Source organism: Oryzias melastigma, linkage group LG11 (assembly GCF_002922805.2).
Source record: "Oryzias melastigma strain HK-1 linkage group LG11, ASM292280v2, whole genome shotgun sequence".
Classification (NCBI taxonomy): domain Eukaryota; kingdom Metazoa; phylum Chordata; class Actinopteri; order Beloniformes; family Adrianichthyidae; genus Oryzias; species Oryzias melastigma.
In genome coordinates, this window is record NC_050522.1 from 26,187,710 (window position 1) to 26,213,299 (window position 25,590).

The following is a 25,590-nucleotide window of genomic DNA, read 5'->3' on the forward strand; positions in this document are numbered from 1 at the left end:
TTCTTTTGGTCCCTTATGTTTGTTTGTTTGTTTGTTTTCAGGTGCTGCAGATCGATCCAGAGGCAACAGACGATGAACTAAAGAAGAGGTTCCGAGCAGTAAGGAACCCGTTCCATCCTTTGAATTCGTTTCTTTTTCTTTTTTTAACGTTTCTCTCCTGTTCCACAGTTGTCCATATTAGTCCATCCTGACAAGAACCAGGATGATCCCGAGCGAGCACAGAAGGCGTTTGAAGGTCAGCCTCTTCCTGTGTGCTTATGCTCAAAATCATCTTTTATTGGACGAGAATCTGTTTGTTTTCCAGCTGTGGACAAAGCCTACAAACTGCTACTGGACCCTGAACAGAAGAAAAGAGCTTTAGACGTGATCGAGGCTGGGAAGGAGTACGTGGAGCATATGGTGAGCTGGTCTGGGTGGATCTGACTGGATCCGACTGGATCTGACTGGAGTCAGACGGACCTCCCGGTTGTGACGCTTCTGTCATCAAACAGGTGAAGGAGAAGAAGAAACAGCTGAAGAAAGACGGGAAATCCCAGGATGTGGAGGAGGACGACCCTGAAGTGGTAACAGCAGCTGCTGGAAGAAACGAAAGTCTGCTTGTGATGGCACTCATGAAGCATTGAATTATGGGTACTTTCACTCTCCAGTTCAAGCAGGCCGTTTACAAGCAGACCATGAAGCTGTTTGCAGAGCTGGAGATCAAGAGGAAGGAGCGGGAGGCGAAGGAAATGCACGAACGGTAAATGTGGCTCAGAGCAAACGCTGATGCGGCGTCGCCACCGGCTCATCCTTCATTCTCCACAGCAAAAGAGCCCGAGAGGAGGAGATCGAAGCGGCGGAGAAGGCGAAGCGGGACAGAGAGTGGCAGAAAAACTTTGAGGTTTGACCATCTTTTCTGTTCAAACAATCCGTCTTCTGTGACCTGAGAACGAGTCGGGATGAGGAAATGAGCGAAAAGAGACAAAGATTGGGTTAGAAAATATATGAATGTGCAAAGTTTTAACCCTTTAGGACCCGGGGGTCGAACTCAATCACAGGGGGCCAAAAACACAGAATAAATGTTTAAGCTGTTTGACCTATCGTGTTTGGGACAGGATAAACATTCACTGAACACTCTAAAACTACATTTTTAAAACTGTAACTTAACATAATTATGAACTAGATATACAGCATTACCTGTGATAATGCTAGAGTGAATGCTGGAAGATGATTTTTTGAGCTGAAGATTCTGAAATTGATGGCTAAAAAAGATGAAGCTGAAAGCTGAAAAAGATGAAGCTGAAAGCCAGCTAAAATATTAGCTAAATGGGTTAGCCAAAACAGCTAACATGTAAATAGCCTAAACAGGGCCTTGACTTTGACAAACTTGTATTCGGGTGTTTTTAAATAAAACTCTTGACTTGGCGCCCCCTACAGTCAGAACTTGTCATTAAATTCTCTTCATCGGTGGTTTCTGTTTTTCTACAGGCCACAATTTAATGTCTGACATTTTTATTGACTGAAATTAATTTTAAGCTTCTGGTTTCTGTAAATTCAAATTTTCAAATTAAAATGAAATTTAGTTTAAAAAGATTGAAAATGTCTGTATATATTTCACAGATTAGATTCAGAAACAAAGATTTTGATTTGTAGATGTCTCTGGTTTGTAAAAATTCAATAAATATGAAATTATTTTTTTTCATAGAAAACCATTTTAATAATGATACTTGATCCATGTTCAGATTAGCTTTCAAGGCAAAAAGATATATATATATTTTTTTATATATATAGACATACATTCGGTAGAATCTTTTATTTTAACGGGCCGAGCTAATTTAGCTTTACAGCTGAAGAATTCCTAAATGTTCCTTTAAAAATTTCCTTTCAGACTAAAAATCAGACACTGACTTCAGCCTCATGTAGCAGATACATGCTCCAAAATAAAATCATACCTTCATAAAAACTTGTCTTACATAAGAAAATAAACAAACCCATAAATAGTAAATGCACTTTTATTAGCAGTGTACTAGTAACATTAGAGAACCGGTCACTGTAAACTGTTGTAAAATTCATGTTAGATCCACATTTCTTTTATTTTGAAGTTGAGAACTCGTTTTCCTATTTTCTGCCAGAAGAAACTTTGTGAAGACCTTTGTTTTTATTAACTTCGTTAGTTTGGGGTTCTTCATTTGACATGTGACCAAGTCCGACGTGGTGGACAGAATCCAGTAGTTTTTCAAAATAAAATTTTCTTCAGAACAGAATTTTTTTTTTTATGAGGGCTTTGGAACCTCTGCTCTAGATTAAGTTTTTTTTTTATTATTATTATTCTACTTGGTTTAGGGCTTCATTTTCTGTGATCACGTCAGAATAATCCGATTTCTGTGAGCTGACTTTGACTTCTCGTCTCAGGAATCCAGGGACGGCCGTGTGGACAGTTGGAGGACCTTCCAGGCCAAAGGCAAGAAGACTAAAGAGAAAAAGAACCGATCGTTCCTGAAGCCGCCCAAAGTCAAGATGGAGCAGCGGGAATGATGCTGGACTTGATTGTAACCCCGCCCCCTCCGTTCTGTGTGTTCTGGTGTCGTCGGCCGTCGTGGTCACGCAGCATGTTGGTCAAACGTCGGCGTCCTCATCACTAAAGTAGTTTTGTACTTGACCTTGTATATATATTCCTGTGAAGCAGATCATCCCGCCTCCTGGGAGAACCAGGAGCATCTTCCACTGACGCAAAATGTTTTTTTTTTTTTTTATTTGAATAAAACATTATCTTACAAAGTTTCCATGTGAGTTCAGAAACATGCTAAAGTGAAGCTTTTATTTTGACAATCCTGAGCGTCTACATCCTGAAACATGCAGGTTTGGCAAAGAGCTTCAGCTCCATGAGAGTCCTGCTGGTTTCCCTAAAAGGATATTATTTTACAGTTCATAGACTCCCAGAGTTCTCGTCCTCGGATGAACCCGGATGACCCCGGATCACATGACCTTGCACGGATCTCCTGCAGCAGAGCTGCTGGCGGCGGGAGCTCCGGTTCCCCCCATCAGTCCGTCCAGCGTGAGGCCCTGAAATGCTCCGAAGAAAGACTCATCTTTCGCCGCCGCTGGTTTCCTGGCGGGCGCCGTGTGCTGGAGACAAAGGGACAGCCGGTAAACGGGTGGTCGGCGGCAGCGACGGAGCAGCGCTCTGAGAATTCACTCACCTTGGGGAGGCAGTGGTGGCTCCGGAAGTGAGTCTTCCTCACGCTCCTCTCGGCGTTCTTCTTGGCCAGGTTGGCCTGCTGGCGTTTCCTGTGAGCAGAGAGGCGGTCAGGAGTGGCACGTTGGCGAGGAGCTTAGTCCTCTGATCCTCACTAAGACTCCTGTAAAGCTCAGGACGGCGCCGCAGGAGGAAAAGTCACGAGTCCAACGGCATTTTTAACATGAGAAGCAGCAGCTGCTGATCGTTATAATAAACATTGTATTGTCCACAGGTGCGCCCCTCCCCCGCCCTCACCGACTGAGCCGATGGTAACCGCCCCTCCCCCCCTAATTCACTAATTCATTAAAAAAATAACTTGTTAAATGGCGGCTTTTCTGTTGGTTTATTTCCATAGCAACCATTTAATTTTTTGGTCACCTGGAGGAGACGAACAAGTCGATGTCATTTTTAGAAGAATCTTCCAAAGTACATTTTTGGATTTCCTTGGCAACGGAAGTTTTTGCTAACCACGCCTATTCTTAACACATCCATATAATATTTATTTAGCTTGAGCTAGCAATTCATGTACTAAATTTTCACGATAATCTAATAAAATAAAAAAATAGCGGAGCAACACGGGTAAGCTACTTTCGCTAGCTCACCATGCTAATGCTGCTCAAAAACTATTTCCAATATTTTTCCCCAAGTAGCTTCCTACAGATGCTCAAGGAGTTCAAAGGAGATGGATCAAAAGGTGGAGTTATTTGCTCAAAGTGGATTTTTCTGGAAATTCAAGATGGCGGACTCTTCCCGAGGTCAAAGGTCAATGAATCTTCTGTTGTGGTTGTAGACCTAAAGGGTAACGGGACAGATTGAGGTGGACTCTACTCCAGATTTGAAATATGAAAGGAAAAAAAAGGTTGCGGGATAAGTGATTGACGGTGAGGTTAGAGATATTTATTGTGGAAAAATGTATAAATCGATAAATTTCACACTTTGGCACGAAATGGCCACCAAGCCAAAGGTCCTGTGGCCATCCCATAATAAATCCTTTGGATATCCCCAACACGAGTGGTTTTGTTTTTTAAGGTCTATAAAAGATTTTTTTTAACTGTTTCTTCTGTTGTGATGTCATCAGTTTTCTCCGTTCAGTTCTTCATAATTTCCTTCACTCCGTCTAAGATTCATTTCCATCACATACGAGGCGTGTACACGTTTATTCCTGAGATTGTGGCGGAGATGAAAGCGTGAACATCCCGGCGTCGTGGTGTTTTCTCACCTCTCCTTCTTCAGTTCCTCCTGGTAAACCCTCAGCCAGGAGTCCGGGACTTTCTGGCTGCCGGGGAGGCTCCTCCTCCGGCCGATGCCGACGCTCTTCCTGCGGCTGAAGCTGCTCCGGCGGACCGACTGGCTCCGTTTGCCTCCTCTCTGGGACGAGGCGCTCTTCCCCGACATGCAGCTGGTGAACTGCTTGAGAGAGCCCAGAGACATGAAGGAGTCCATCCTGCTGGCTGGTTCTGGTCCGTTTAAGGTTTTTATCTGTTGAAATAAAAGCAAATGAATCAATGGCAGGAGGTGTTAAAGAACTTGAGGTTGAAGCGCAGCAGGACTGACCTGTGTGGACGCTTCTCCTCAGACTCCGTTCATAACCCGACGTCTGCTGTACCGGTCTGCTCCTACAGGGATTAAATGCTGACCCCGCTGGTCTTAAGGCGGGATTACTCCAACACACATGTCCTTCATCCCATTAAGAACCAAACAAGTGTGCACCTGTAAACTGTTTCACGTAAACATTTGGTTTGAAACACAGATTTTAGGGACCAAAGATGAATTGAAGGAGAAGAAATCACTCTGAGATGGACGTTTTTGGTTCATATTTCAGTGACTTGAAGTGAAACCAGACCCGGTTTGTCGTCTGGATCTGGTGACAGATGAAGCCTCGGATGACGCACAGGATTTGGATTTGGGTTTTTTTTGGCCCTCGGGAAGTTTTCATTGACTGGCGTCACTCGGATGAATGAAACGTTCATTCAGGAAAACATGGTCCTGGATCAGATCAGGAGAACTTAGAAACATCTTCCTTAATTAGAAGTTTCAGGATTTCCTGATTTACTAGATGATGCAGTTTGCTCTATTAATAGATTGGTGCTATTCTCAGATTCAATGTTGATCTGTGATCCAGTCTTTGAGACGTTTTAGTGAAGTTCAGTGTTTAAACACAAACTGTGATCAGGGAGATCAGGGAGGTGGAGCAGAGAAGAAACGAGACGTTCGGAAACTCTGACAGAAAATCAACACGAGCGGCTAAATAAAGCGTCAGCAGCCACTGCAGCAGATGGAGGAGCGTGCACGACCGCGCACGCTGCACACCTGCTGCTGCAGATCATTCCAGCACGTCTCCGGAACGCCGTCGGGAGATCCGGCCCCCAAGTCTGAAGACGGAAAGACGACGGCGGCTTTAAGAGGAGGTCGAATGTGCTTCTGACAAAGACTCACTTTAGATCCAAACAACATCAACAGATACATTTACACTTTCCTACATGGTGGCTTTTCTGTTGGTTTATCTCCATAGCAACCATTTTATTTTTTGGTCGTCTAGAGGTGACGAACAGATCTACATTTTTGGAAGAATCTGCAAAAGTACGTTTGGATTTCCATAGCAACGGAGGATTTTGTTAACTTTGCGCACATTCCTGCTTTTTTAAAATATTTTATTTCATATCTGTTATATAGTTATATCTATGGTCATATCATTGTTGGATTTTCACGATATTCTGGTAAAAATTGTTGGAGCAACAGAGGAACGCTACTTTGGCGAGCTCGCCACGCTAAAAATCTACAAACTAAAATGGATTTCCCGAAAGCTTCATAACGATGAGGAGGAGCTGAAACACAATGATCAGAATCCTGAAAGGAGCTGAAATTTTCAGCTGCAACTAAAGAAGATTTTGTTTTGTGAAAAAAATGAAGATGGCAGATCCTTCCTGAGGTCAAAGGTCAACAGATCCCATGATGATTTCATGACTTCATCCTGACACCCACTTTGGATTATTTACGACTTTTTTTTTACTTTTTGGTCAAATTTGAGGAAATGGGGGAATTTGGGTGATTTTTTGAGTTTGTAGCGACGGCAAAAAGAATCCCATAATCCTTCAGTCCAGGACAGAACTATCGGATCAGAACTCTGATATCAAAGGTGTCTTTAGTGATGTATGAACTCAGATGAACTGAACTGTTTTCTTCCACTTTCCTGTCATTTAAAATAAATTTTTTTGCTTTTTTTTTACAAACCGGGACACCGGGTGAACGAGCAAAGGCCCAAAGCGCCACCAGCAGCTCCAGCGGCCTTTAGGCAAGAAGACTTTAATTCTACACAATGGTACATATATACAATCCTATACGCTCTGAATTTCTTACAAAAACAACAAAAATAATGTACAGAATGAGAAGAGGGCACCGTGACCTAAAGGAGGAGAAATAAATACCAGCAGGGGGAGCTGTGGTTCACCTGAACACAAACTTCATGTCAAACCAGGAAGAGGTTAAATGTGGGACTGAGAAGATCCCAGAAGAACAGACCAATCAGAACGCAGCTCCTCCTCCCACCTCTGAATACACCTTCAGAAACAAAACATTTATCAAGACGCCGGGCTCCTGCAGGCAGAGAGCCAATCATCTCACCAGCAGACGGTCGGGGGCGTGGCCTTTAAAATGTTCTGTGATGATTTCATAGTCCTGGAAGACGGTTTTTCTTCCTAACCTGGTCTTCTCGCTCTCACTCGGGGAGGAGGAAGGTCCAAAGGAAGACGGGGCTGCAGGGCCGGCTCCAGGTGAGGCGCCGCCCGCTCCGGCGCCGATGTCAGAGTTCAGTCGGTCCACGGATGAAGAGGGAACAGATGAGACGGTCGTGAACTTCCTTTCAGGCTCCGCTTTCCTCCGTCCGGGGGGTCACCGGCTGATGTCGCGGTTGCTGTCCCAGGACTTGCAGGCGGCGGCGTCCCCCACCCCCCCGCTCTCAAAGAAGGGGTGTTTGAGGGAGTCGGCCAGCGTCAGCCTCCGGCCGGGCTCGTACTCCAGCATGCTCTCGATCAGGTCGAACAGCTGGTGGTGCTCCTCCGCCTCCGACAGCAGGTACCGCTGGAGGGACCGGGAGGTTAGCGTTGGCTCTGGATCAGAACAAACGGCGTCGCTCGGTGGAGGAGTTCTTACTTCACTTACCCGTAAGGGTTTGCAGTTCTCTCGGACGTATTTCCCTGCAGACGAACTCTCATCCCAGTCCAGACGCCCGCGGTAGAAATACTTCTGCTTCCTACAGACGACGGGTCAAAACAGAATCACGGATCAGCCCTTCTCTCCCCGAGGAACCTCACTTCTTCTTCTACGGTTCTCCTACCGAGTCTTGCGGATCATCCGGGAGGGAACCGGGCCCAGGATTCTCTCCATCATGGCCAGATGCTCTCGGTTGTCGTGGGTCTAAAACGTGAAGACAGCAGGTCGGGATTGGATGAAAACTCTCTGGAACAACATCTTCCTGTGATGCTTCCTCCACCTCTCCTCAGTAAAGTCCATGTTGATGTTTGTGTTTAAGCTTCAGTGTTCAAACTCTCATTTACTCTTCAGTTTCCAGGCTCTACGACCAAAGTTAAACCATTTCAACTTTGTCCCATCAGGCTCTTGGGTTTGGTTGTGACGTATGAGTAGAATCATTTTCACAGCACAAAAGACCAAACCGATGGTACTTCAGGAAAATAAATGTAAATAAATACAAACCGGCGTTAATTCACCACATGGGAGAATGAACGTTTCTCAGTTTGGATGAGCGTTTATGACGCCGTCTGTTCGTGAGCCAGCAGGATGTCGAGTAAATGAAGAAATGTGAGGGATTTATTCAATATTTGATAGATTGGATAAGTTTGAGAAAACTAGTTTAAATCAAGAATTTGAAACAGAAGAAGAAAGGATCTTTAATACTGGAACAATGTACAAAAGAAGTTGTTTTGACTTTAAATTTGATTTTTTTTTCTAAGACTTATATATTTTTTTATTGATAAACATCTGATTTTTGTTGTAAAACAAAGTTACTTTTAAATCTTTGTTAATTTTCCACAAAAAAAGACAAAAATGACGACTAACTTGTGTTATTTGTACAGTTTTGGTTTACTGTAAAATCATTGTGCAATAAAAAGAGTAAAAATATATGTTTAAAAAAGTATTGTTAGAAGTAAATATTTACCACATATTGGATAAAAACAGTTTTAAAGGTTAAATTATTCCAGCAAATCGTAGAATTTTACAAAACATGTTTAAAGCCAAACAACTACTATGGGATAAAATATTCAGAGAATTTGAATAGAAATGCAAACATAGTACATAAAACTAGAAAAACTAGTAAACTTTGAACTAGTTAAATATGTGATGATGAGAGAGTTTGGTGACGGAGAGACAGTTTGGTGACTGAGAGACAGTTTGGTGACTGAGAGACAGTTTGGTGACAGAGAGACAGTTTGGTGACAGAGAGACAGTTTGGTGACTGAGAGACAGTTTGGTGACTGAGAGACAGTTTGGTGACTGAGAGACAGTTTGGTGACTGCAGCTTCAGGATCTTCAGAACTATTGAACATTTATGATCAGTCATGTGATTCAGGTCTATGTTAAGAATTCATAAAGTTAATGATGACCTTCTGTCAAAATCATGGATGTAGCATAAATAGAGTGTTTGTGACCAGCTCATTTAAACGTAAGCTTTTATTTCTTATAGTAGTTTGGAGAGTTTATTAAATGAATTCTTTCCTTCTTTGCACTTTGTGGACGCTCCCTTGGCAGAAATCTGTTTAAATCTCTGATCAAACCAGGAAGATCCTCATTCAAACGTGTGAATTTCTAAATCCAAAGTTAAACGTGTATTTCTGTACATTTCTCTTGAGGATAACCCAGTCGTACGGTTTACCTGAAAGGTGTCGTACCTGAAACAGAGTGAAGCCTAAGTAGTACTCGAACAGGATGCAGCCGATGCTCCACACGTCACACGGGTGACTCCAGCCCAGCTCTGCAGCAGAAAGAGTCGGGGCTCGTGAAATGAGAAAAATGTTTTCAGAAACAAACCTTAAAAAAGCTCAACTACGTGTCTGAGCTGCAGTTGAGAACTCAGCTGAAAATGTAAACTTTTAGTTTTTTTAAATAACACCCAAAAGTCTGAAGCTTCCTTCAAGTTAGCATAAATGATCAATGTTGCTTCAGAACAAACTGATCGTTTCCTGCAGCTTTTCTTAAAGGATCAGTTTGAAACACTAGAAGACATAAATCTGTTTTTATATAAATGAAAAACTGGACTCTCACCTAGAATGACTTCAGGAGCTCGGTAATGCCGCGTGGACACGATGGTGCTGTGGTGCTCGTGGTCAAACGTGGCGCTGCCGAAGTCCACCACTCGGACGGACGTGTTCTTCACGGTCCGCTCTTCCCGTTTCTGCAGAACCGACAGAAGTTTGTCACGTCAAAGCGTCTGAACGTAAACGCTGCCCCCTGCAGGAAGAACGAGTCACTGACGTCTCACCTTCTCCACGTTGTAGGACATGGTGAAGTCAGAGTTCACAAACAGGATGTTCTCCGGCTTCAGGTCCGTGTGCGTCAGCTTACTGTCATGGAGAACTGTCAGGAGAACAAAAACGCTTCGTTTAGACCCACAGCGCCCCCTGTGGTTAGAGGAAGTCTAACAGGAACACCCTTGAACTCTGTTCTCATCAGAAGTTTCACTCACACTTCACAGCGAGGCAGATCTGGTAGGCCATGTGTCTGACTTGACCGATGGAGTAGGGCAGGTAGTTGTTCTCCTTCAGGAAGTCAAAGGTGCTGAGAGCCAGCAGCTCGAAGGACAGACACATGTGGCCGTGATAGTCGAACCAGTCGTACATCTGTACGCACAAGCTGGGGAGTAAACAACAACAACGTCAGGTCTGCTGGAGACGATCATGTGATCAATCTGACACCAACCCTTCATCTACAGATCAGAACTCACAATTTGTTATCCGGATCTTTTTCGTTGATCTTCTCCAACACGTTGATCTCCAGACGAGCCGCTTCCTTATATTTCTCTACATTCTTGATAATTTTCAGAGCGACGCTGACTCCTCCCCTGTGAGAACAGACCAATCAAATAAAAGCAATGAGACCTGGACAAAGGGACTCCACTAGGACGTCCACTGGATCTGATTCAGTCCTTGGATTTGGATTCCCAATCCAATGCTTTGGTAACACATTTAAAATGAACAGAATACAATCAAGAAATTCAAGTTTCCCCATTATTTCACCATATAACAGAGAACTGTGACGTAACTTTAACAAAGTGAAAATAGCGTAACTATTACCTAGAAAATAACTATTATCTAATAAATGCAGGTGATAGTCATGTGAGAACGTTTACTGACTTTAGATTTAATATCTTTAGAACTATTGAACATTTTTAACTAAATGAGATTCATATCTTCATTTAAAATTATTACAAAATGAATGAAAAACTATTCTGGCTCCGATACTTCCACAATATCTTTTCTAAAGTCCAAGCTAAAAACTGAGCAATCAACTTCAATAGAAGTGGGTGGAGCCTGCTGGGCCCCACATAAAACGTTCAAAACGTTTGACAGATTTCAGCGCAACTTTGTGCATCCTGTTGCGGACAGGATAAACATTTATTGAACACTCTAAAACTATATTTTTGAAACTTAAAAATAAATATGAATAAAGACAAGCAGGAAATATTATTCCAGAATAAATCAACTTAAACCTTAAATAATTTTAAATATTTTACTCTTCATAAAAATATATTTTGTTAAAATTATACAAGTTAAGAATAAGCGCACGATAACATCGGGTCATTAATAAGGATAAATTAAAATGATCTGATAGAATTATCCGGAGGGCCGGATCCGGCCCCCGGGCCGTGACGTTATCACATGTTGTAGTTTATCTTTACAAAAACAAACAGATTCACTCCAGACGTTTATGTCTTCAATCACAGCTGTAAAAATGGCGACTGTGGAAAAAGGAGGCGGTTCGGTGGAGCGGACGCTCACCTTCGATGGTCGACGCATTTCATCACCCTCCCGAACGTTCCCTCCCCCAAAGTGCTGACGATCTCATCTGCAACACCACATGAGAGACGGGGAGAAGAGGGGCAAGCGGGGCAGAAGAAGAAGAAGAGGGGCATTAGAGGGCCTGAAGCGACGGCGTGAAGACAGACAGGCGCCATCCCTGCTTGAAGACCGCTGCCTACTGGTTCTAAAACGTTCTGATCCGAAAAACTTATCAGTGCAGCCAATAAAAGAGGCAAATGGGACTAATTTGGATCCCTGTGTGGCTCTGAGGAAGTCTGAACCTAAATGAGTTCAAATGTGTGATGGAAACTTTACATGGAGTGTATGTGCGCGTCTAACGGTGTGAATGTCCTGCAAACATCAGACAGCTGATCTGATAAGGAGAAGCTCTGAGCTTCACAACTAAAACTAGAAGTTTAGGGAACCTGTGAAACGGAAATGCTCCACAGCATAAGTGGGGGGAAAGAAAATAATCAGCTAGAGCGAAGAGCATTCTAGCGAGGCATCATCATCATCATCATCATCATCATCAGGCACGCCCGTGTCGTGTAAATGCTCTATGCTGTAATACTCATATGGAGAAGGGTTACGATAGAGTAGTGGCAGTGAGTACATCTCTCTTGCAGGACGTCCCCACTCCGACAGATCAGGTGCCCTTCCTCGTCGTCCCTCACACTCAGTGCCCGCGTCCGGCTGTTGCTCCGCTGTTTTCACACCCAGACCGCCATCAGCAGGTCACAACACGACCGTGGGGGGGACGCGGGGGTTCAGTGGCCGCCGCGGCATCGGGCGGCACAGGTGGATGAGGAGGGAGGAGGAGGGTGGCGGTGGTGGTAGTAGTAGGTGGGTTTCGTGGTCATGGGGCGATTCACGCATGACAGCACGTGAAGGAAATATATAACGATATAGTGCAAGGAAAGGAAAACATCACTGGTTGTCCTCTGCTCCTCTCCCCCCTTTCCCTTCAAAACCATGACTGCTCACAAACAAAGAAGCATCTGGCATCTCAAACCAACAAAAACAGGCATTTATCCAAACAAAAACTTTTCAGACTGGAAGAAAACAGTTACTGAATGAGTCCTGCTCAAGCAGAATGAACTGCATCCATTTTAGCCTCATTTAACTACCGTCAAGGAGTGGTTTAAAATAGAAAACAGAGGAAATACAGATAAAAAAGGCCAATTTCATGATGCTGTTAAAAGAACATTTTCAGTTTTTCTTTGCAACTTTTGTCCACCTCTTAAAAACAAACATGGATCACAAAGTAATGTCAGAAGTTTAGAAATATCTCAAATTTAAAGAATAATTAAAACGTTGTTGCAAAAAAAAAAAAAATGAAAATGCCCTGATAACCGCAAAACAATACAACAAAATCAAATCATAAAATATACTACTTACCAATTCCACAAGCTGTAAAAAAGAATGGTTAGAGAAAGAGATAGAGCAAAGGAGGAGACCAGAGGCTGAAGAGGAGAAGAGGAGGAAAGCGTTAAAGCGTCGTCTCAGACGTGGTCGTACTCACCGAGGAGGATTGGCTATAGGACCTGGTTTTACGCCGCCTTCGTTTGTGCTTACGCCTGCTGCCTTTTCTCTGGTAGGACCGCTCCCGCTCTTTCTCTCGGCCGCGCCGGTAGTCGTACAGGTTCGGAGAGAATTCCCGTGGATAATAGCTCTCGGCCGCACCGTGGGGCTCCCGGTCCCGGTCTTGATCTCGGTTTGGGTCGAGGCGTCTGTATCCTTCACAGTATCGTCGGTCGTACGGTCGGTGCTCCATGGAGCGATTGTCGTAGCTGCGACTGTACAAGAAGGTGAGAAAAAACAAAAACTCAGATTCTTTTTAATTTTTTGCAAAAAACGAACAACAATGGCAGCTCTAGACCAACCTTCTGGTTCTCCCATAGCTTCCGTTGGGTCTGTGTCCCCGCCCCCTTCTGTCACGCTCCCGGTCACTGCTGGACGAGTAGGTGGGTGATCTTCTGTACCGTTGTCTCCGTCCTCGGTCTCTGTAGCGGTCTGGGTAGCTGGTTCGACTGTCTCTGTCAGAAGACGAATACCGTCTTGTGTAAGGCATCTGCAAGAATGAGAAGAACGAAACACATAAATGCACAGAAAAAACAACATCTTCACAAAACACTTTTCTATTTTTCAAGTAGGGCTGCCACAAACGATTATCACTGATTACCTTTTTCAATTAGTCGACTAATCGGGTCATGCGCAAAGGGGATGTAAAACACATCTTAACCATCATTAGCTTTAAACTAACTAAAAACTAGATATATAGCATTACTAGTGTTAACGCTAGTGTGAATGCTGTAAGCTGAATGTGGCCACTAAAGACGCTAGAGCAGCTGAAAATGCTGAAGCTGAAAGCTTGCTAACATATTAGCTAAATGCCAAATTAGCCAATATATTGGAAACATGTCTAAATTAGCCAAAAATAGCTAGCATAATGCTAAAATGTTAGCTTAACTACAAATTAGCTAAAAAAAAACTGGAAATATGTCCAAGTTAGCCAAAAACAGCTAGCATAATGCTAAAAACAAAAGGTAAACTGAAATATAACACTGAAAGTGTGATTGAGTTCTTACATGCTGAAAAATGTACAGAAAGGAGCAGGAGAATCACTATAGTGTGAATGCTGATTAAGCAATCACACTATACAACAATAAAGATGATAGTTTGTTCATCCTTTAATGAATCGTGCAGCTTCTGTCCATTAGTTTCTGGGAATAAAACCTGATTTAATCAAATGAGGTTTTAAGGAACTCTTTTTCTAAAAGATATTGTTTTGGTCTCACTGACTCAAATATAAAAAAGTAAATTTTTTGGTGCTGAACGCTCACAATTCAACTTTGTTCAACTTTACTGCACTCTGACTCTATATAATATGAAGTAACGACTAATTTAATAGTCACCGATTAGTCGACTGATCGTGGCAGCCCTATTTTCTAGTCATTTTAAGACATCTGCTCCTGGATTGTGGGAACAGATGAATAATTAGAGTAATAGCTTCATGAGGAATCCCAAAAATGCAGTTTAACTGGAGTGTAACGAGTTGGAACAGCTTCCTTTGAAGGGGTTGCATTGAGACCATAAAGATATGTCTCCGAGACCCCGGAGGAGTGAGACTGCAAACTAGAGGTGTAACAGATAAGTACGAATACCTAGTCACGGTTTGGACCACAGGTGTACGCCGGATCAAAACTTTATCATTTAAGATTTAATTTGGTCATTGGGGGTGGGGAGTCCAAGGGGGGAAAAAATGGATATTATGCCTTCTTTACTGTCAGTTTCTGTAGATTTGGTCCCAAAACATGTAAATGTAATTAGACACTACATGTTTTTACATTTCTGTTTATGTTCAAAGATGTGTGAGTGTGTATTTATGCCTTGAAGTACCATATATATGTTTTCTCAAATATATATGTTTCAAAGCTTTAAAAAACTTTTACTCATCTGAAAAATGATCTGAACTGAGAGTTTTGTGATCCGTTACACCCCTACTGCAAACCCCATTGGACTAAGAATGCAACCACAGAAGAGTGAGACTGTAAACCCCAGAGGAGTGAGACTGTAAACCCCAGAGGAGTGAGACTGTAACCCCAGAGGAGTGAGACTGTAACCCCAGAGGAGTGAGACTGTAACCCCAGAAGAGTGAGACTGTAACCCCAGAAGAGTGAGACTGTAACCCCAGAGGAGTGGGACTGTAACCCCTGAGGAGTGGGACTGTCAACCCCAGAGGAGTGGGACTGTCAACCCAGAGGAGTGAGACTGTAACCCCAGAAGAGTGAGACTGTAACCCCAGAAGAGTGAGACTGTAAACCCCAGAGGAGTGAGACTGTAACCCCAGAGGAGTGGGACTGTAAACCCAGAAGAGTGAGACTGTAAACCCAGAAGAGTGAGACTGTAACCCCAGAAGAGTGAGACTGCAACCCCAGAGGAGCGAGACTGCGACCCCGGAGAAGGGAATACTGCAACCCCGCGGCACCGCCTCCTTCCACTCCGAGCAACCCCACTATAACAGACTATTATCGATGTTAGAAAGCCGGTTAAACCACCTCATAAAACACACCGGTCCATCCTAAAGATCCGCACATTATTAGAATAATGTGATCTGTGCCCGCATTTGAACAGCATTTCCATCATGTTAGAACATTTGCTAATCAAAGCTTCTTCTGTAAGACGACAAAATCCTTTGATGTTCGTGAAACAGCGATTACATTTATTACTTTTAAAAACGTTAAGATCGACTTAAGTAACCGCTGCGCTCAAACATGGTGTTAAATGACACTAAAAAACAGCGCTCGATAGAAATTCAGGAGATCGATGTTTAGCTGTAAGCTAATGCTAACGCTAGCATCTTGCTAATGTAAATAACTAGACCGCCATCTTAGCTTAGCTGGATGTATTGGCTCCAAAACAGCAAGCTAATGTAGAAACTGCCGTCAAACTTGTGAATAAGGACATGAAAGAACAACAGAAAAAGATTTACCGTTTTAGCAGCGAGCCCCGTGCGTTTATCCCATAAAAAATCCGTGGTGGCGATGCTATTTCTCGGCTAAATTCTTGCTAGCCTGGCGCTCCGTTGGTCTTGTCCGCCTGAGGCCCGCAGGTTCTGCTTCAAGCTGCTGCCGCTGGCCCCGCCTCCTCTGGCTCCGCCTCCTCCGCGCGCGAGGACGAGGACGTCTCCTCTTTCAGAAATACTTCAACTACATTTCAGGGAACTGTGGCCCACCGAGTCCTTTCTAATCTGAGATTAACTCCCACTGCGATCCCAAATGGGGATTTGGATTAACTTTACAGGTAAGAAAGTTCGCAGTAAAATTCAATTCAATAGAAAACAAATAGTCCTACATTTAAATTGATTATCGTTTTTTTATTACTGAAATACATTTGTATCTTGATGTAGTATCTAATGGGTTTCACATTTGACTACAGTTTTTTTACTCATATTTTATTATTTATTTTTGCTAGCCTTTTATTTCTGCTACACAAAAATAAACAAAATAATAAAAAAAATATTTAATGAACTTTAAAAGCCCAAACGAATTTTGTTCTAAGGTTTACTGAGTTAAAATTTGATTTAATCAAATCCATGGATCAAATTTCTAAGTAATTTATTTTTTCCAGGCAAAAAAAAAACATCATGAAGTAAGATATAAAATAAGAATGAATCGTTTTAATCAAATAAAGTTTCATCTCTGCTCAGTTTTTATTTGTATATAGACTGTTTTCCAACTAAATTGGTTTAAAAATAAATACAATTAAAGAATATGTTTAGCTTAAATCAAATCATGAATCGATTTGAAAAGTTTTCTATTAAAATCAAAATGAGTTTTCATTAATAGAATAAAAAAATAATTAAATATTTTACAATGTATTCTTTGTTTTGGTAAAAACAAATCAATTATAGACCAGAAACTTTTATAAATAATTCTAATAAGAACGGCTGGTTTACTATTAACAGAACATTTCAAATTTCAAAATATGAAATTATTATAGCAAATCCAGAGAGAATTGCAGATACTTTTAGATAATAATTGTACAATATTAGAATGTATTCTTCATATTTATGAATTTTCATTGATCAACAGCTGATGTTTTCCTTATAATCACATTTGTGGCAAAACATAAAAAAGTAACAAGCATAAAAATACAGAAGGTTTATTAAAACTAAAATCTACATTACAATAAACATTCCGTTTTTACAAATGCACAAAAAAAAAAAATGCTTTGGTGGTTTCCAGCTACTTGGATGTCCACAGTGTAATACTTAAGAAGCAGGTTTTTCTTCAAGAGACTAAAAAAACTGAAGAAACGTCCCGTAGACCAGAGGAACGCCATCAAACAGGTCAAAAGGAAGTTCCTCATTCCGTCCTTTCACAATAAATGTCCTCCTTCAGAAACTTATTTTATTAAATAACTTCACAGGCAGATTCTCATGGAAACAGTTCATTTCAGGTCAAGCGTTCACTTCTCGTCTTTGCCCTCTTTGGGCAGCAACCAGCCCCTCAGCTTCAGAATGTTTTCTATTCGTAAGGAGCCTCTGAAGATCCACTCCGTGTGCTGGTCACTCTGGGAGAGACGACAACCACAAACGCTCACAAAAAGACAAACGCACTAAAGTACCAACTTAAGGAGGAGGTCCTAACCTGGAAAACGACTTTTATCAAGCTGCTGTCGACGAGCAGAACCTCACAGTTCTGCATGGTTCCCTGACGCTCCACCTTCAGGACCTGCCCCTCTTTGTACCGGCTCTGGGGGGGGTACGGCCACTCCTTCAGGTACTGCTTTATGAAAGACCGGTGCCTGTCATCCTGGATGTCCTCCAAGGGGTCTTTCACTGTCACGGGAACGGGACAATAAAGTTTTTTTATTGATGTTATGTAGGGATGCCACGATTAGTCAACTAATCTACGACTAATCGACTATTAAAATAGTCAACGACTAATTTAATAGTCGATTAGTCGTTACTTTATATTATATGGAGTCAGAGTGTAGTAAAGTTGAAAGTTATAATAAATTCTGATAGCTTTTTGGACTATTTTGGCAATTATTGAAGTCTTTTAAGCTATTTTGGCTAACTTAAGATTTATTTATTTATAGTTTTTTTAGGCTAATATTTCAGCTACATGCTAGCTGTTTTGGCTAATTTATGTTTTTTCATTTTTTTTAGGCTAATTTGGAGTTGAGCTAATATTTCCGCTGCCTTCTTCAGCTATCAACACCAGCATCTTCAGCGGCCAAATCCATCTTCCAGCATTCACACTGGCATTATCACAGGTAATGATATATATCTGGTTCATGATTATGGTAAAAAGTTACAGTTTTCAAGTTTTAGAAATGTAGTATTAGAGTGTTGAATAAATGTTTATCCAGTTCAGCCCGCGAACTCAGGTCTGTTTTGGATTTTGGCCTCTTATGTGATCGAGTTCGAGACTCCTGATCTAAATAAATATCTGAATATTTTTTTGTGAAAATGAAAACATTTTAAACGTACATTGTCTGCACACGATGTGCAGTAAAGGCAATCCGACATAAACCGCTGCACCGTCGTCAGTGAAAACCAGGAATCTAAAAGATGAAAACATTCCTTAAAAAACATTCACATCTCAAAACAAATTATATTTATGTGCTATAGAATAATAAAGTGTTATCGATAAAAACGCACACCTCATTCGATTCTTTCTGGAGGGGATCTCACCGAGGATCCCTGGGAGGTATTCCTCGCCTCGGTGGACCACCACGCGGGTGCCGATGTCCAGCTGGTCGACCTTTGCCCGGGATTCATAGGCGATGTGGTGACCAGACACCAGGCTCTTCCCCTTTTTGTCAAAATTGATCTTGTATTTCACCCTGCCGTCACCTGCAACAGGAAAACAAAATACCAACGAGGACGGATGGATGACCTGAGATCATGCTCGTGAGAATGCTTCTTGCTGAATGTTTTTCACTGAAGATGCTGAAGCCATTGACTTAACTCAGGAATGTCCTGAACGTGCTGAGCGTTTTGATACCAGACCTGCATAAGTTTCAAAGATTTTGAAAAATTAAAAAATTAAAAAATATGTAAAAGGTGGAATACGGAAAGTAAAAGCATGAATGTCCCAAACGATTTAATACAAATCTTTCATAATTTGAAGAAAGTGCAACAAAAAAAATTCAAGAACTTCTTGAAAAATCACAAAAATTACATAAAATTTTAAAATGCGTGAAAGAAATGAATACCAAAAGTACAAGCAGGAATGTTCTTAACGTGCTGAGCGTTTTGATACCAAACTTGCAGAAGTTTCAAAGACTTTTAAGTTATGAGAAAAAGACCGCAAAAATTACTAAAAATTAAAAAATTCCTCAAAGGTATGAATACCGAAAGTACAAGCATGAAAGTCCAGAACGTTTTGATACCAGACTTGCACAAGTTTCAAAGATTTTGAAGAATTGCAAAAATTGTGAAAAATTCTAAATGCGTAGAAGGTGGAATACGAAAAGTAAAAGCCTGAATGTCATAAATGATTTAATACAATCTTTCATAATTTGCAGAAAGTACAAAAAAAATATTTAAAGAACTTTATGTAAATTATGTAAAATTTTAAAATGCGTAAAAGAAATAAATACCAAAAGTACAAGCAGGAATGTTCTGAACACACTGAACATTTTTATGTCAAACTTGCTGAATTTTCAAAGTGAACAAAAATTTAAAATCTTTGTGAAAAAATATCAGAAAAATTGCAAAAAAAATGTAAGCGAAAAAATATGAATATCAAAGGTACAAGCAGAAATGTCCAGAACATGCTAAATATTTTGATACGAGGCTTGTTTAATTAGCAGAAAATGCTAAAAAGAATTTGAAAAACTTCTTGAAAAATTGTGTAGAATTTTAAAATGTAAACAGAGAACTCTCAGCAATAGGGGACAATGTTCAGGTTTTGAACTTCTGCTGCTCTGCAGGAACTATGTTCTAGAAAACAACTCAGGTTTGGAAATTTTGGCTAAAACATCATAATCAAAAGACCATCGGTAACAATTTGAAAACAGATCAAAAGATATTTGGAGCGGTTCAAGAAAACCTCGTGGGAGTCAGACGTCCTGCAGGGAGGAACAGGGAGGACACAACAGGGAGGAACATCCACAGTGAGCCCAAATAACCCGCTCAGCCGGATTTATCATCTTTCTTAGATGTTTATCAGTTTATCTTTTTAAACTCCCGTTCCTCTGTCCTCCATTTTGGATTATTGTTGGTTAGTTTGAGTCCTCATTTTCACTATTACCAAGCGCTTGTTGGATTCATGTTTTTGAACAGTCGTCCAACATTTAAATAAGAATCTAAAAACATAAAACACAGTTTCCGCTCTTACCCTTGGTCACTAACTCTATAATTTTTCCCAGCTTCCACTGCAGCTCCGTCTTTCTCGCTATGACTCTCATGTTTGGCGCCGGCTCCTCCAGCGGCGTCTTGGCTGGAGCCTTGGTTCCTGCAGAGGTCACTCCTGCCGTCCAGAAGAACACAGTTCAGAGCGAATCAGAGCGAATCAGAAGGAATCAGAAGGAATCGGGTCTCTCTGAGGCTAACGTCACATTTAAGGACTGGGGGAGGTCAGAGAAAAACCAGAAGTCAGGAAAGGCTGCAGGACATCTAAACTTTAAATGCATGTTAGATTATTATTTTTTATGGAACAAACTCTGGAAAAATATCAAAAAACACTTAGAAAATAAAAAAAAAAATCTCCATCTGAAGTGATTTGTAGTTTTTTTTTTAACCTCTTTTTTATTTTGTTTTTCTTTTCAGCAAAAAAAAAAAATGTAAGAAGTTTTGTTGTTTTATGTCTTTAAGGGTAAAAGCCATTGACAGTATATAGAGATGGACAGAGCATCTGTGACATCACCCATAGAAAATGCCTCACTATCAGTTCCAACAACATGAAGTCAATTCAGACGCCATTTTTCTGGGATACGGATGCCGCCATGTTGGAACCAGACAACTCATTCTCACTATTAACAACACGTATCGTTCAGCCCGTCTCTGCGTCACTTTTTAACCAGTTCTGGAGTTACCCAACTCGTCTTTTATTGAGGTGTTGACCGTTTCCATTAAATCAGGGGTCCTCAACCTCCAGGATACAAACCGGTACCGGTCCACAGACAGGGAGAAAATGAATACGCTAATCAGGGTCCCCAACCCTCGGGACGCAGGACGCTAACCTAACCCAGAACTGGTTCTGCATCTGCTAACTGGTCCGGTGCCGCTCTGAGGGTTGGGGACCCCCGATTTAATGGGAACAGCACGCGCATTAAAAAGCTGGGGACACCCAAAACGACAAAGAGGGGCGTAGAGGGGCCCGGACCAAAAAGCTTTTTGGACTATTTTGGCATTTACTGAGATTTTTTAGGCTGTTTTGAAGTTTAGCTAATATTTTAGCTACATGCTAGCTGTTTTGGCTTTTTTGTATTTTAGGCTATGTTGGAGTTAAGCTAGTATTTCAGCTACATGCTAGCTGTTTTGGCTAATTTAGGCTTTTTCAAAAGTTTTTTTAGGCTATTTTCTAACTAGGTTTTTCAGCTACATGCTAGTGGTTTTGTCCAACCTAAGTTTCTTTTTTTTGAGAGTGAGAATGTGTAGCCAGACGACTTTAGTGAGCTGTGATTGGTCCGTTATCCTTTCCATAGCAACCACTCTCGCTGATCAGGAGTGTGCTTGTTGAAAGGCCACACCCCTTCCACCGAGAGTGGCTCGGGAGAATGTGTCAATCAAACGTTGGAGGTGGGGCTAGTGGACACCACATGCTTTAACTGAGATATCTGATTGGTTTGTTTATAACTGAAATAACTTGCGATAAAGAAAAAATATAATTAAAAAAAGCAATCAGAACAAGAATGGTTGTTCTGACCAATGGAATAATCAAGTCAGGGGTGTCAAACATCGCTGGCTCATTTAATCTGACCCAGTCATGAAAAGTACAAAACATAAGGATGTTAAAAAAAAGAACAAGTTTCTAGCCCATTCTTTTAGCTAGTTATGGTTCTTAAAGGAAATGGACGCAATGCAGAATTCGGCCACTAGGGGCAGCAAAGGAAAATAAATACGACATACAATGCAGTTTGATTTCCTGCTAGCCTCTCCACTGTTAAGGTGCTAAAAAATGATCAGATGTGACACCTTAATTACCAAAATGCTGATGTAAAAAAGATAACAATAGCTCTATTAATAATATTATTCAGTGATTAGGATAATAGGTTGAACCGTTACCGCTCTTGTTTGCCGCCTGCTCCTTCATTTTCTCCTCTCCTCCTGCCAGCGTCTTCTCCGCGCTCGCCGCCGGTTTCATGGCGTTTTCCGGTTTGGACGGAGGTGCTGCTGTTTTAGCCGTCTCCGGCCGGCGTTGTTTCTTGGCGCTGCTCTCAGCATCGGTGCTGAGGCCGACTCTGGATGACGAGCTCTTCCGAACATCCCTGCTGGCGCTCTCTGGACTCCGGCCCGCCGGTCTGGAGGTTCCGGTCTTATCAACCGCATCTGTTCGGTTTCTTTGCCCGGTTCCCTCCTTCAGTTTCTGGTTCCTATGATGGAGTTTTCTCTTCTTCCGAGTTATAGAATCGGTGACGGGAGAGTCCTCCTCCGACTCCCGGTCACGTTCCCCGTTCTGAAGCGCCGACAGATTCTGAGTCTGAACAAACTTGACGAGCTCCGACCTGCTCAGCCTCCTTAGAACAACAACGGCCTTTTTGCCTGGAATGACGGGACGTTTTGGATCATCAGATGTGTTTTGAGTTTTCGGTGAATGAGGGGTTTGACCTCCAGGAGGCGAAACATTCTCTGAGCAAACGGACGACGGAGGAGTGACTCCTAAAAAAGGAAAAAAGTTGATTTTATCATCAGCTTATAAAACAGAACGTCACTATAACGAGCTAAACACAGTTTCCCACCATCACCTGGAGGTTTGTTCCCTTCACTGGAATCCGAATCCTCGTAGTCCCATCCAAGTCCAGCATACAGCTCCGTCACTATGTTCTCACAGGCCGTTAGAGACCTGAAGGACAGCAATATTCAGAATTTTAAACCATTAACTGCAGAGTTTTCTGCTTCAGAATTTTTAGCTATCAATTTCAGCATCTTCAGCTATCAGCTGCCAAATTCAGCTTCCAGCATTCACGCTAGCATCATTGCAGGTAATGCTACATATCTAGTATCTAATATTTCAGCTACATGCTAGCTGTTTTGACTAGTTGTGCTTTTTTCAGGTATTTAGTCTATTTCGAAGTTAAGCTGTTTTTTCAGCGACATGCTAGCGGTTTTGGCTAACTTAAGTTTATTTTTTTATTTTTTTTTTAAGTCTAATTTGGCATTTAACTTACATTTTATCTGGATATCAGCTTCAGTGATTTCAGCTATCACTTTCAGCATTTTTAACTATCAATTTCAGCATCTTCAGCAGCCAAATTCAGCTTCCAGCATTCACATTAACATTATCACAGGTAATGCTATATATCTAGCTCATAATTATGTTAAAAGTTACGGTTTTAAAGTTTTAAAAATGTAGTTTTAGAGTGTTCTATAAATGTCTTGCTTGACCTTTGACCTCAGGGGTGTTTAGGATTTTGGCCCCTCGTGTGATTGACTTCCACACTCCCGCCTTGACGGACCGATGGAGTCGCATCCTAGAGAAGACTCACCTGCAGAGCTGCAGCATCTGGATGCTCTGGTTCTGCCTCTTTTCCAGCAGACGGTGAAGCTCGTAGTATTTCTGCAGGACCGTTGGAGGAATCAGCTCCGCCTTCCCTACCTGGACTCTGATCCACGTCTGGAGATCCTCTTCATCCATACTCATCTCATCACCCTCCATGATCCAACACGAAAAGTGTCAAAAACAAACACGTTCTCTTTGGAGAGGGGGGGTCCTAATTTAGCATCTTATGAGATGCGATAAAGTCCGTCTGTCGGCTTGGAAAAGAGGAAGACAGACGTTCAGAATCTGAAAGCAAAGATAGAGATGATAAAACAAGAGTTACAAATAAACTTTATTTTTCATCTGCCAACAGTTTTAGGGTTAAAGGTTTGTTTTTTCCTCATACAAATTTAAAAATTACGTATTTTTCTACATTTTTAGATTTATTTCAAGTCTTTTTGTTCAAATTTACAACTTTATTTATCAAACTTTCAATAATTCCTTCAAGTTTAACTGTAAACTTTTGAGTTTGAAACTGTTTTCAACGTTTTTTCAAGTTTAACTTCCATCCATCATCTTCTTCCTTTCATCCGGACCGGGTCGCGGGCGCAGCAGTCCGAGCAAAGACCCCCAGACTTCCCTCTCCCCGACCACTTCCTCCAGCTCCTCTGGACCCCGAGGCGTTCCCAGGCCAGGAGAGAAACAGTCTCTCCAGCGTGTCCTGGGTCTTCCCGCTTGTATTTTTTAATGTACAAATTTATTTCAAAAATTTTAATTACTTTCAAGTTTACTATTAATATTTTCAAGATTGCATGTGTTTACAAATGTTCTTTTTTAAAAATATTTATTTCGACTTTAAGATGTTTTTCAATGTACAATTTTATTTTTATAGAAAATTTAAATGTTTCTTTTAAGTTTACAACGTGAACTTTCAAGGAAAAAACAGTTTCCTAATTTTCCCTTTTTCCTCTTCAAGTAATGTATATATATATATATATATATATATATATATATATATATATATATATATTTCAATTGTTAAATTGAATTTTTCACGTTTTAAACAATGTTTACCATCAAATTTAAAACTGTTCTCAGTTTTTTTTTCTTCAAATTTTCAATATTTCTTTTAGGCTTTTTCCTCAAGCTAACAATCTTAACTTATAAATTGGAACCTTTTTTCATTTTTCAATTTTTTATATTTCTTTCAAGTTTTATACCTTTATTTTTTTCTAATGTATTTATTTATTTTTATCTCAATAATCCCCTGAAGTTTAAAATTTGTACTTTCAAGTTAAAATCATTTCATTTTTTCTCTAACATTTTTTGTATCACTTTCAAGTTTAATTATATACTTTTTAATTGTATTTTTCAGCATTTCAGTAATTCCATGAAGTTTACAATGTGAACTTTGTAGTTTAAGACCGAATATGTAAACTATATCAAGAATTATACCTTTGTTAAATGTTAGATTAGATCAGATTAGAAATGGTTTATTTATTTTAAGTCATCCGATCTTGACTGATGCAGCTGCAGTCCAATCATCAGGTTTACATCCATACAAAGATATATTACAGACACAGGATAACTAGACATCAAATGATAGATCGCTTTTAAGGGAGAGGGTGGAAACGAACTTGTATAATCCCACTCCGGCTCCACCTTAACATTTTCTTTACATTAATTATTATCCAGTTTACAGTTTATAATCAGATATTGATACTTTACCACGCAGATCATTACGAATTCTTAAAATACATATGCAGATTAGTGCTGGGCGATAGAAAAGTGTCTATTGTGTCATTTCTCTTTTATCGTTTTTATTTATTTTAGTATATTGCTGAACCTTTGTGCAAACATGAAAAGAAACTTGGTTGTGCACTTTGATTTTTTTTCTCATTTGTGACTATTAATAAATCTACCAAAGTAAGTAATTTTTAAAGTATATTTTCCGTTATTCTCTGAATAACGGAAAATATACTTGATTGTGGCATAACATATATATCGTTACAATAATAAATATTTTTTATTGTGATATACATATATATATATTTCAATTTTGCCCAGCTCTAATGCAGATTTTTTTAATTAGAAAAATCCCTAGTATTAAAATATATAAATGTTCTGTAGTGATGTGTTTGTTCATAAATAAATAAAAAGTTTGTCAACAAGGTGGCTAGCATCA

General features: G+C 40.8%; 3 protein-coding genes across 6 annotated transcripts in view; 1 reads left to right on the forward strand and 2 right to left on the reverse strand.

Annotated features, from left to right (window-relative positions):
* Positions 1–2,760, forward strand: part of dnajc8 (DnaJ (Hsp40) homolog, subfamily C, member 8) — a 4,882-nt gene extending 2,122 nt beyond the window's left edge. The window contains exons 3-9 of one of the 2 annotated variants that reach the window (XM_024298515.2): positions 42–98; positions 169–235; positions 305–399; positions 492–563; positions 648–739; positions 805–880; positions 2,392–2,760. In XM_024298515.2, coding sequence (XP_024154283.1) covers positions 42–98; positions 169–235; positions 305–399; positions 492–563; positions 648–739; positions 805–880; positions 2,392–2,514 — 582 coding nt within the window. In that variant the 3' untranslated portion in view covers positions 2,515–2,760. The remainder of the gene's footprint in view (positions 1–41; positions 99–168; positions 236–304; positions 400–491; positions 564–647; positions 740–804; positions 881–2,391) is intronic. The other variant, XM_024298514.2, reaches the window with a different exon arrangement.
* A 23-nt stretch (positions 2,761–2,783) lies between these two features.
* clk2a (CDC-like kinase 2a) lies at positions 2,784–15,934 on the reverse strand. Of its 2 annotated transcripts, none has more exons than XM_024298513.2 (16): positions 15,740–15,934; positions 13,131–13,318; positions 12,770–13,043; positions 11,861–11,951; positions 11,227–11,293; positions 10,173–10,289; positions 9,915–10,081; positions 9,711–9,805; positions 9,494–9,623; positions 9,121–9,203; positions 7,551–7,630; positions 7,376–7,466; positions 4,772–7,294; positions 4,437–4,696; positions 3,180–3,267; positions 2,784–3,105 (listed from the first exon to the last, which is right to left on the reverse strand). In XM_024298513.2, the coding sequence occupies exons 2-13, from the start codon at positions 13,316–13,318 to the stop codon at positions 7,106–7,108; spliced, it is 1,572 nt and encodes a 523-aa protein (XP_024154281.1). In that variant the 5' UTR covers positions 15,740–15,934; the 3' UTR covers positions 2,784–3,105; positions 3,180–3,267; positions 4,437–4,696; positions 4,772–7,105. The 2 variants fall into 2 exon arrangements, with proteins under 2 accessions (XP_024154281.1, XP_024154280.1); XM_024298512.2 differs by having other exon boundaries at positions 7,367–7,466.
* Positions 15,935–16,895: 961 nt separating this feature from the next.
* Positions 16,896–23,619, reverse strand: LOC112162631 (histone-lysine N-methyltransferase SETDB1-A). 2 transcript variants are annotated; one of them, XM_024298464.2, is made up of 8 exons: positions 23,413–23,619; positions 22,672–22,769; positions 21,992–22,585; positions 20,103–20,234; positions 18,421–18,613; positions 18,248–18,321; positions 17,400–17,590; positions 16,896–17,322 (listed from the first exon to the last, which is right to left on the reverse strand). In XM_024298464.2, exons 1-8 carry the CDS (start codon positions 23,580–23,582, stop codon positions 17,218–17,220), a joined length of 1,557 nt encoding a protein of 518 aa, XP_024154232.1. In that variant the 5' UTR covers positions 23,583–23,619; the 3' UTR covers positions 16,896–17,217. The 2 variants fall into 2 exon arrangements, with proteins under 2 accessions (XP_024154232.1, XP_024154230.1); XM_024298462.2 differs by having other exon boundaries at positions 22,666–22,769.
* Positions 23,620–25,590: the final 1,971 nt, after the last annotated feature.